Genomic DNA, 12,632 nt, shown 5'->3' with positions numbered 1-12,632 from the left:
CAGCATACTAAAAAGCAGAGACATCACTCTTCCAACAAAAGTATGAATAGTCAAGGCTATGGTTTTCCCAGTTGCAATGTATGGCTGTGAAAGTTGGACCATAAGAAAGGCTGAGCGCCAAAGAATTGAGGCCTTTGAACTATGGTGCTGGAGAAGACTCCTGTGAGTCCCTTGGACTGCAAGGCAATCAAACCAGTCAGTTCTACAGGAGATCAGCCCTGACTGCTCTTTAGAAGGCCAGATCCTGAAGATGAAACTCAAATACTTTGGCCATCTAATGAGAAGGAAGGACTCACTGAAGAAGAGCCTAATGCTGGGAAAGATTGAGGGCAAAAGAAGAAGGGGACAACAGAGAATGAGGTGGCTGGATGGAGTCACTGAAGCAGTAGGCCTGAGCTTAAATGGAGTCCAGTGGATGGTAGAGGACAGGAAGGCCTGGAGGCATATTGTCCTTGGGGTTGCAATGGGTCGGACACGACTTCGCAACTAACAACAAAATTTCAGTAATACAAATGAGTTTTGAAACAAGAAGTTGCACAGGAACAAATAACGAGGGTATTTATTTAGACATTGCTGTCCTTTTGTCCTCTTCAGATTCTAGTTAGGGAAGAAAGGGACCTTATGTTAGGCAAATAAAGGACCCATTTATTTGTTAAGCAGCTATATATTAGAAAGGACATGAAGAAATATGGCCCTAATATATGACCCAAAGTAGGACAGGTAGAGCAGCAAATTATACTTTTGCAATATTGTTTTTAATATTCTCATACTGCAAAATGGAAATATATTCTTATGGTGAGAGATGATGGTTTTTCAAAAGCCTAAATGAAATCCAGAAGATTTTTTTTTATCCTGTCACCCCCATTATCCCATGAACATGTTCCTTTGATAACTGCAAAATAACTGGAACTCTTGGACTATATAGAACAGTTAAGGAAGAAAATTATGCCTTGACTGTTTTTCTTTGTCAGAACTCAAAAAGGCAAACAATTAAGTTGAAATTTTATTTATGGTAGTATTATGGTACTGTGGGGAGGGGGGGTTATGCCAGAGATTGGTGTGAAAAAGAAAAAGAAGAGGAAGCAATGTCCCTAACCAATTGTGTAATCACTATGGGAAACTAACAGTACCTTTTTTTGTGTGCTTTTCTAAATTTTCCCTGAGCAAATCAAGTAGCACAAGCACCATGGTCAGCTCCAAGCCAGATAAACACAGTCATCTCAAAAAAAAAAAAAAAAAAACCACCCAGTGCAGGCTTAGTTTTAACAAATTTCCTGAGGATTAAGCTGGATGTTTAGTGACAATACAAGTTTCTAAAGATCTGTTTAGGTCAAAAGACACTCACAGTTGACCTGACAACCAATCCCCTTCTACCTCTCCTATCATAAATTAGCTAAACCACTGAACAAGAATTACCATCTGGTTAAATGAGGAAGGAGGAGTTTGCTGGAGGCTTTTGTTCTCTTGTTTTTCCCTGGGAACAGTAGCTGACAGTGAGGAATGAAGGAAAGAAAGGAAATCTAAGCAACCACTCAAATTATGGGATAAAATCATCCAATATGCAAAAAAGACTCTAGTGTGTACAAACTTTTAGATCTAGAAATTATACAATTTTATTTTTTATATCTCAAAATAAATGCCGAATTAATTTTTAGTTTTTTTCTCAGAGACTAAGCTGCCATTTTAGATGAGCCTATCCGTTGTTCCTCTGTTGCCTCTCTTCCTTTTTTAAAAATCCTCACACATATTTTCTTATCTAATTAAAGAATCCTCTCTCTTTCTAGCTATACAGGTAGTCCTCGATTTATGACAATTCTTTTTAGTGACCATTCGAAGTTACAATGGCACTGGAAAAAGTTATTTATGATCATTTTTCACATGTACGACCACTGCAACATCCCCACACCATGTAATCAAAATTCAGATGCTTGGCAACTGACTCGTGTTTATGACAGTTGCAGTGTTCTGGGGTCATGTGATTATTTTTTGCAACCTTCTGACAAGCAAAGTCAATGGGGAAGCCAGATTCACTTAGCAACCATATTACTAATTTAACAGCTCCATTGATTCACTTAGTAACTGTGGCAAGAAAGCTTGTAAAGTGGGGCAAAACACACTTAACAACATAAATATTAGACCTAATTGTGGTCATAGGTTGAGGATTACCTGTACTTTAAAAATCTCTAAATGCTAGTTGACACATACTTTTAGTACTGATTTGTATTTTAGGGAATAATCTGGCATATTAATTTGATGTCAGTAACTCCATATTGATCAATAATGGTGCCAGTAAATATCTTGATCAGTAATAATTCTAATGAAGCCAGTGAATCACATATGTACACTATGTCTCTTCTATTTCAACAATTTATGATGTCAAACAAATTTTTTGAAAACGAAGATATTTGCTATTACTTATGTTGTATTGCCAAATGTGAAAATGAACAAATTACATCAAGAAAACTTAGTTTTCTTCCTTTCTAAAAATATTTTCAACAGTGCTGAAAAAACTAATTTTCCATTTGCAGTTCTTTTTAAGTACCGTTTCTGAAAGAAAGAATTTGTGATTATTACTATAAGTTAGTAAAAAATACCAACACAAAAGAAAACACAGGTTTTCTTTTTAAAAAATTAAACGTATTCATGATTAATACATTGGAGCATATATAAAAATAATATACAAATATATTTTATACATACACACACATTTTAATTACATTATCTAGGAACTTGGGAATGAGTACTAAAAATAAAAATGACTGTCATGCATCAGTAAATTTAAATCAGATGAAAAATAATCTTCTGTATTATTGTAATACAGCTATCTTTTTTGGGGGGGGTAATTTTTCTGTTACAACAATTTTCCAGCTCATTTGCCATTTTATCATAGGATCTTAATTCTTTATGTTTCAAGGTGTTATTTGGATTATCATAAAACTTAGAACAGCCAATTTAGGTTCTATGACAATGGTCTAATATTAATACTTTTGAACATTTTAATTGCAAGCCTCTGACAGTAACTAAAATATATAGCCACACAAAGTTAAAGCAGTAGAAAAGTATATGAAAAACAAGACATGACTATAACAAAGAGCTTGCTGTTTTTTTATGTTCACATACTTGGTTCCAGTTTTTCTGAGGACCAATTTAATGTAATACCCTTCTCCATTTTTCATTTCATCCATCAGAAAATCCAATGCCTCTAATTCTTGTATATAATAAGATGACTCACTAAGCAAAGTATATTGATTAACTTACAAAATTAAAAATTCCTCAGTTCAGAAATATCACTTTCTCACCTTTCTTTGGAACTGCCCAACATGCGAGACGTATATTGATCTGCATAGTCCACCAAATTGAGGTGGCGTGAAAAAATAGTAATTCTGTTGCCCACAAAAAGATCTTTAAAATTCAGATCTTCATATTTAGTGCGATTCAAGAATTTGCAGCGATTCTTCATGTCATACTGAAGAGTAAAAAGATAGCTGTTTTAATGTTCTTATTTTGTTAAATTAAAATATATAACATTTCAATAAAATCCAGTCAAATGTTGGCTTTGAATTCCTACTTGATGCATAAAGGAAAAAAATCCAGAAAAGGTCATAAATAGAAGGTAGAATAGAACATCCCCTTTTGTCTTTTTCATTTTCTGTTTTACTGGCAAAAATGTGAAATTTTTCTGATTTTTGTTTATAATCACACATAAATTCATTTTTTAACAAATCATGTTTCCTATTTACCAGCCTAATTTGTCGGTTTTCATGTAGTTTGTCACATTTTAAGCCTGAACCTTTGGGATTCTGAGCCTCTGATGACCATGGAAAAATTAAATGTGTTCATGAGATGAATTAAATGTTATATTATAATTACATTATAACAACTGAAAAGGAGCCAGTGTGATGAAGTGATTAAAATATTGGACAGATGCCAAAGACCTCCAAGTTTTAGTCTACTGTCTGTTATGGAAACTTGCAGAGTGATTTTGGGGTTGAGATTTTAAGCACTATATAAAGGTTGAGATAAAAATTTAACAAAAAACAAATTGGCAAATCCAGTTCCATTTGTATTGAACAATTCTACAACCACCCACTCAGCACAGGATGCACTGAATACATCCAACATATGATCACCCAGGCTGTTTGAAGGACTCGACACTTTGTGTGGCAATTTATTCTTCCTGCCCTCAAAATTCAACCAACTCCCTGGTAGGTTTAACCCACTGGTTTGACTCTATGGGGCAACTGACAAAAGTCAGTTTCCTTCTTCTATGTGAAAACTATTTGAATATTGCTATCATGTCACCTCTCAATCATTCTTCTTAACCAATGTTTTTTCTTACCTTCTGCTTGCGTATCCTAAGATGCAGTTCGCTTCTTTCCCTGCTAATGATGATTAGCTGGGGCTCTATTTTATTTCTAAGAAAAGACAGGTGCAAAATAGGACTTAAAAATTCTGCCTTCTCACTGTCACCCATTATCAATTCGCCAATATCTTCTTGCAGTGGCCCTTTACTCTGTTTGCTTTGCCTTTATTTTCTTACACTGCACACATTATGCAGTTTATAATGAAGTTTCTCTCCTGTGGGCTCACATTCTGGAAATTCTTATAAGCCACTATGCCATAGAATGCTTCAATATTATTTGTCATTTCTTTTGATAATTATTGCAAACATTTCAATCCATTTTCAATTGCTACACCTCTGAAAATCTGTGATATTAAACAAACATGTATATATAATTCACCTGTTCATCCTGGATTATTTATGCATCTGTTTACACAAAAACACAGGTGCATAATAAGTCAGTAAACAGAATTATTCTAATGTGTAAATACAGCTTGTTGATTTCTTCCTTTCCCTTTTTCTTGCAATCTCTTCGGCGTATAACCAAATGAAGCCCATTGTATTAGAATTAAAGAGCCTTAGGCACAAGCTTCCCCTTCCGATAGAAAAGTCTTAAATTAAAATAACGAACTTAATTTCATAAATCGGTGGCATCTTTCTTTCAGACCCATGAAGTCTGAAAAGAATCTGGCAATTTTATTAATAGCAAAGAAAGGTTTGATAGAAGAGAATATTTGTAGCTCAGGGTTGGACTGTAGGGGTCCTTGGTGCTCTCTGAGTTTGATGGTTTTCTTGCAAATGTTTCACTAGAATGACATTTCATTCATCAAAGAAGAGATTGCACAAAACCAAATATCAGACATACTGCCAACAACAACAACAAAAGCACAAATTCATACATGATACTAATGTAGTTTGTTGGGGTTTAGATTATTAGATTGTGTGTGTTCAGACACTATGGTTGTAAACTCTGGTTTATAGATTAGAGCAATTAAATTTGTGAATCGTCAGCCTTTGAATTAGCTGTACAGTAATAAAGAAAGATCAGTCAAGATGATTCCATGTGATCTAGATTACATGTTTAAAAAGTGTAATATATTCGGCATGAAAAAATAGTATTTTGTAATGCAGAAAAGTAGATAAATATTATTAATCTATTCTTACTCATTCCCTTTTCCCCGTTATTCTATTTTATTTCTTGTATTAATTTTACTTCCTACCTTGTATTATTTAGGTAAATATATCTGAATTTTTAAAATGTTATTTGCAGGTTCTGTTTTATTTTCTTCAAGAAAATAACTATTTTTTAAAAAAAGTTTATTGCTAAATATATTTTGAGAACTTAGCCAATTATGGTTTATTCAATAATCCCTGCTTATGTAAATGATAGATTGTGATAGTAAACCAACACTGTCCATCCCACTTACCTTATGCATATCTTTAGGCTAATAAGAACTATGCAGATCACATGTATGTACACAAATAAACATACAAAACACACCAATTCAATAATCCAAGTTCTGATCAGTAGCAAACTCATTAATATTTAACATAGGGAGAAAAAGAGCCAAAAATTGGATAAGCAGATTTTACATACTAATCCTGTGTAACAGGTAAGATTTAACTTATGAAAGGAAATATGTCGTGGGATTTCATCTCCATGATCACAGAAAAGGCCTCTGGAAAAGTCAGAAATAGAAGAAACAAACCTAATGACTAAGTGGATTATCTCAAGTTATCTTGAGCAAGACCTGCCCTTAATTTGTTGGGAAGCTTCATATTTTTCCCAATTAATATTCCACTGAGTGGAGTACAAACTCACACTCAGTTTTTCTCAGTAACATTTTTTCTTTGTATGAAAATATATTGAAATTATATGTAGGTTTTTGGAAAAGGGAAATAATGCCATATTCTTCTTCTACATTGTGCAGTTCTTAGGCAAGGAAAGCAATTATTCGGTTTCTGGTGTGAGTAATATGAAATCCATATTATTAAAATTAGTTTATTGTTGCTTTCAAGCAAACAATTTATAAAATACTTTTATAGAAAATAATCTTACCATTTCCACTGATCCATCTGTAGGATAATACAGAAGCTCATAGCGCCGAAAAAGTGAAGCATTTGGATCATACCATTCTGCAACAAAAGCAAATCTTTCCTCTTGGTTCTAGAAAACAAAAGTCAAAGGTATGGATTTTGTAACAATTCGAGAATAGACAATCTGTTCAGTATATCTTCCCCTAGCACCTGATATAACAATACTGCTTAGTTATTTGCGGTAAAAGACATCAAGATTTGTCAACCTGGCACAAAAGTTGAAATTTAAAATAAGGAGAATTACTTTTTTAAGTGTTTCTCCAAACGTATGGATCATTTCACTATCTTCATTGACAACTATTACTATTCATGTACAACAGTACATACTAATCCTATTTGGACATCATAGTATAAAATCAAGGCAGCTGCCCATAAAATACATGTTTTATTAATTGTATACTGTATACAATTATCTTTTCAGACTTTTCTGAGAGTTCTAGAAAACTGTAGTAAGCATTTCCACAGATTTTCAAACAAACAAACCGTACATATGCATATGCAGAGAGAGAGAGAGAGAGAGAGAGAGAGAGAGAGAGAGAGAGAGAGAGGGAGAGATAGATGGTGGGGAGAGAATCCCATATATATATTAGAGAACTTCATACTCTCAGCTTCTCCAGACAATTTAAAATTCAGGGATTAATCAAATATTGTGCATTTAAAAGTTCCGTATTCAAAAGCAGCTGATGACATACAAAGAGACAATTGTCAGCCAGTCATTTTCTAAAGCTCAAAAGAACACACAGTATGTATTATTTGTGGCTCACTGAAGACACAGCAGTTGCTAAGAGAGCTTTTCTGTCCAAGAAGCAGCTTGTATACTTTTGCCACTGCTATAAAAAGGCAATAAGTCATTACCAACAGAGATTGAATGAAAGATTTTACATCTATTTACCACTAAAGACAGAAATGAATGGATTCAGAGAGAATGTATAACTGAGGAAGAGTGTGGGGGTTGGGAATCCTAGGGAAGTTGAATATCTTCCTCTTTTATCAATTTCGGTATATTTCTAGATGTAGAGCTATTTGCATTCTGCAAAATATTTTTTTCAAGAACATGAGAACCAAGCTAAAACTGTACTGTATATATTTTGTCAATTCCAACATATGCCTTCCTCCAGAATAAAACATAGGCGACGCAGGGATGAGCATGAGAGATAAACCCTTTCCTCAAACCATTTAAATACATAACCAAAAGTAAGGAAGATAACAATCAGCCCAGAGGAGCAGCTCCTAACCTTTTGGGCACCAGAGACTGATTCTGTGGAGAGGGGTTTTCCGCAGACTGGAGACGGCATGTTTTGTGTGCTGCCTGCACCCCAAGAATGGGGCTTCGCTTGTTTGTGCCGCCTGGTTTCTGGTATGCTGCAGTCCAATGCTGGTGCACGGACTGAGGCTTGGGGACCACTGGCCCAAGCATATTCTCCCAGTACTAAGAAAAACAGCAAATACACCAAACAAAGCTCTAAACAAGGAACTTCAAAGAAGATCTATCCCAACCGAGAATGCCTCAGTAATGAAAGATCTGCAGGACAATAACACAGCTCAGAAACATGTCTTCCTCTTTCCATGTTAACAAACAATATTAGATATTCCCCCACAGTCACCTTGTAGGGGAGATGGACAGCATAAAAATGTAATTAATAAATAAAAAAAAAACTAGGAAAGGAAAACCTCTTTCAAATGCCTAGAGAAGATGGAATTATGGATGTAGTCCTGTATTTTGCAGATGGCAGTGAAGCTGGTTTAAAAAGTGTAAGGTAAAGGTCAAGGTTCCCCTTGCACATATGTGCTAGTTGTTCCCGAGTCTAGGGGGCGGTGCTCATCTCCATTTCAAAGCCAAAGAGCCAGCGCTGTCCGAAGATGTTTCTGTGGTCATGTGGCCAGCATGACTAAACGCCAAAGGCACATGGAATGCCCTTACCTTCCCACCAAAGGTGGTCCCTATTTTTCTATTTGCATTTTTTACGTGCTTTCGAACTGCTAGGTTGGCAGAAGCTGGGACAAGTAACAGGAGCTCACCCCATTATGCGGAACCGCTGAACTGCCGACCTTTCGATCAACAAGCTCAGCTTAGCCACTGAGCCACCGTGTGTCCCCCCCCCTTTTTTTTAAGTGAGGGACATTCAAAAGTAAGATTGCAATCTACTTGCTCTATGTAATGATAGCAATAAAATTAATTTCAAATAAGATAAAGAATATGATGCTAAAATGGTACACAGAAGCATCTTTTCAAGTTGTTGGAAAAAACAACAACATGAAAATCCATGAGGGGAAGGAGAACACTGCCTTCTCAGCACTACCATATTCTACGTGAAGAGCAAAGCAACCTATGACAAAGACCAAGGCACACTTTAAAACTTTTAAGGTAAAGGCAAGGTATAAATTGAAATTGTTGTTATTATCACAGCTATTATGGTTACTGTTGATATTATTATTGCTGCTGTTATTATTTATTGCCATTATTACTCAGATATCAATGTAGATATCTTCCATAATGATGCTAGGCTCTATCTCTCGTCTGATAATTTACAGTAAAATAATAAGTTAGCTTGCTGCAAAGCAAGGTATCAAACTCCAACATCTTTACAAGATTTTCAAAGAAAAATAACCAGCAGCAGCAGACCACTGATCTCTTTGATAGCCTGAATACCTTTCCAGAAAAAAAGGCTATGGTAAGTGGATGTGAACGTCCTATAGAGGAGGGCAAAGCGAGCAACAAAAGCACAAGTACCATTCTGGTCCAGAATTTATAACTTGTCGTGACCCTCACTGGCTGCCAATTCATAAATGGAGAAGCTAACACTGACAATATTACAAATGTGCCCTCTAAGATTAGAAACTTCCGTTTCTATAATTCAGTTAGTAAAGAAAAAAGAGATTGCGAAGAGAATAAAATAAGCTCGTTTAAAAGTATGGTTCCAATTCACATGAAGACTTATGAATAGAATCCATCTATTCTTTCTCCCTACAAACAACCATTTAACCAGCATCATCTATCTACTAGTTGCCTACAGGCTGTTCTGTTAAATGATGATGGTGGTATATGATGGTTATCTTCCTTTGATAAATGCTGGGAAATTTTTACTGCTGGTAGACAAATAGAGTTTAAGTTGCACAAGCCTAAAAAGAACTAAACGTACAGAACCTACTATACATTATGGACTACTCCTTGTCATACTTTCTGTTCAATTTTTAACCTGCAAAGTTAACTACAGGTTCACCAAATGAGGTGACAAGTTTTTTCCCAGTTACTGCACTAAACTTCTAGAATATTCTATCAAGGGACATCAGTCAAGTTTAATTTTCCTACTTTTTTAAAATGTCGACTGGTGTTATTTCCTGCCGTTATGCCTTTTTTAAAAAGCCCATTGTTATATTGTTGATATTTTGTCTGTTTCCATTGCCGTTTACGTACAGTAGCTTTGAACTGTGAACAATAAGATAAATATTTTTAAATCAGGTAGTTGTAAAATACACACATAAATACAATTAGAACAATATAACTTTTACCTTTTCCTTCTCAGACGCCTCAAAATCGCTCATTCCTTGCCATTCAGTCAATTATTTAGACACAATCATAAAATTATGTGCCAAATGAGAATTTGTAAAAAATAGAACTAATTAGATTTTTTTTAAAAAAAAATACCATGATGTTTCAATAGCAGACATGAAATTCTATGCATAACAACAGTCCCATGTTATTAAATGGGAATCACTCAGTTATGTTTAAAACTGCATCCCTAAATTGTATCTTTAAATATTAAATGTGTGGTGATTATCAAAATAATATTATTTAGATTAAGTTGTACACAATGAGTTAGTTATAAAGTCCTAGAACACAATATTTAATATACTAATTAAAAAAAAAACATTTATAGAACACAAACACTATGTAAACAATATTTACATTGACAGTGCTTAATCTTAATTAATTCTAATTATTAAAGAGTAACTTTCTTGGAATATATAAATATCTTTAGATCTAAAGTTCTTAATAGGCAGAATTGGAGAGGGGGGGAGAGACTTGTGGAGCTAAGCAGAGTTTCTTGCAATGTATTACCATTGCCAGAGAAAAGCTTTCCTTCTGGTTGAATATTTCTTACATTTAGAATGACAATAATATTTTAACTCTTATTCTTTCGGTATATTTCAATTCACGATTAAAAGGATGTAATACAGGATAAATCAATCAACCACATTCCAATAAGAAAAAATATTTTCAATCATTTAATTTGAATTTGTGATTCAAAGGCAGGAGTGGGGAGGGAGGGAGGGGAGGGAGAGAGAGATTTTTAAATTGGGGAACAATTAAAAAAAACCTGGTATGTTATCACAATTGTGTAAAAGAAAATTCTATGAAAAATAATTTGTAATATAGGCTTCATAGTTGAATAGCAAGCGCACTATATCAAAGAAAAATGTTGAAGACTTTGCAAAGTCAGGAAGTCTATCAACTATAATTCCGTCTGAAGCAATCTGAAGAAACTTGATTCAATTTGAAAGCATGAACTTCCTTGAAATCAAATCATTCATTTGTAAGGGCCTAATGTACTTAACAATACATTACTTCATTTACCTCCATTTTTTCACAATAAAATTGCATTCAAAGCAATTTACTATCAGAATATTTTTTTTAAATTCCCATATCAAGGCAACTATGCCACAAAGCCTGATAAACTGAATACATATCCTTGAACTCCAATTAAAAACAAACTGGAAGCTGTTACGTTAAAGGCTCTGTGCTACACTCACTTTAATTAATTACAAATAGTTCTTTATTTAAACCAGTGTTTCTCAACCTTGGCCGCTGGACGATGTGTGGACTTCAACTTCCATTGAATTCTGAGAGTTGAAGTCCGCACATCATCCAGCGGCCAAGGTTGAGAAACACTGACTTAAACTATTCACTTAGTGACCAGTCAAATTTACAAAGGAACTGAAAAAATTGAATTACAACCAGTCCTTGCACTTATGACTGTTGCAGCATCTCCACAGTCACTTCATCAAAATTTGGGCACTTGGCAATTAGTATGTATTTCCTATGGTTGCAGTGTTCCATTGTCACATGATCACCATTTGCAATCTTTCCAGACAGCTTCTGGCAAACAAAGTCAATGGGAGAATCCGGATTTGCTTAATGACCACATGATTCATTTAACAAGTTAGTTATTCACTTAACAACCCTGTGCTCAGTCATTCAAGCCCTAGTCAACCCATGTTTGGTCTACTGCAATGCACTCTACGTGGGATTACCCTTGAAGAGCATTCAGAAGCTACAGCTGGTATAGAGTGTGGCAGTGCAGGCAGTTCTTAGGACTGCCAGAGTGGCCCATGTTACACTGCTCCGCCAGCTGCACATGTTGCTGATTTGCTTCCAGCCGCAATTCAAGGTGTTGGTTATTACCTTTAAACTAGGGGTGAAATCCAAAAATTTTCCCTACCGGTTCTGTGGGCGTGGCTTGGTGGGCGTGGCAGGGGAAGGATACTGTAGCAAAATCTCCATTTCCACCCCACTCTGGGGCCAGCCAGAAGTGTTATTTGCCAGTTCTCTGAACTACTCAAATTTTCCACTACTGGTTCTCCAGAACCTATTAGAACCTGCTGGATTTTACCCCTGCTTTAAACCCTACAAGGCAAGGATCCAGGTTAGTTGAGGAACCATCTCAACCGGATGATACTGATCTACCCCACCTGTGATATCAGAGAGGCATATTGCAGATCCTGCCAGTCAAGGAATTTCAGCTGCGGGACCCAGAAGAAGCGCTCTCTCTGCTGTGGCTGCCTTTTGGAATACGGCTAGCCCTTGACTTACAATCACAAGGAAGCCCAACATTAAGTGAATCTGGCTTCCCTATTGTCTTTGCTTGTCAGAAAGAGCAAAAATTGATCCCATGACCCTGGAACAATGCAACCGTCATAAATATGAACCGGTTGCCAAGCATTTGAATTTTGTTCACATGACCATGGGGATGCAACAAACAATCATAATTGTGAAAAATGGTCATAAGTCACTTTTTTCAGTGCCGACGTAACTTTGAACAGTCACTAACTGAACTGTTTAAGTCAAGGAGTACCTGTTCCTTACCCCCTGAGATGAGATCACCTCCCACCTTCTGAACTTCCCCAATAGCCTTAAGATCTAACTCTGCCAGATGGCTTGGGCCCCCAACAGGAAAGTATCACACTGGAGATG

General features: G+C 35.6%; 1 protein-coding gene across 4 annotated transcripts in view; it reads right to left on the bottom strand.

The window, feature by feature from the left end:
- The window catches only part of NME7 (NME/NM23 family member 7), a 105,593-nt gene that overhangs the window by 79,973 nt on the left and 12,988 nt on the right, over positions 1 to 12,632 (bottom strand). For 2 of the 4 annotated variants that reach the window (XM_034412042.3, XM_087894834.1), the window contains exons 2-3: positions 6,402 to 6,509; positions 3,300 to 3,466 (exon numbers count right to left, since the gene is read on the bottom strand). In XM_034412042.3, the coding sequence (XP_034267933.1) occupies positions 3,300 to 3,466; positions 6,402 to 6,509 (275 nt within the window). Of the gene's footprint in view, positions 1 to 3,299; positions 3,467 to 4,339; positions 4,417 to 6,401; positions 6,510 to 12,632 lie in introns of those variants that run through there. The other 2 variants (XM_034412033.2, XM_034412051.2) reach the window with 2 other exon arrangements.

The sequence above is a fragment of the Pantherophis guttatus genome, chromosome 5 (genome assembly GCF_059756535.1).
Source record: "Pantherophis guttatus breed Tessera chromosome 5, ASM5975653v1, whole genome shotgun sequence".
NCBI classification, from domain to species: Eukaryota; Metazoa; Chordata; class Lepidosauria; order Squamata; family Colubridae; genus Pantherophis; species Pantherophis guttatus.
This window is presented reverse-complemented; position numbering and strand designations above follow the sequence as displayed.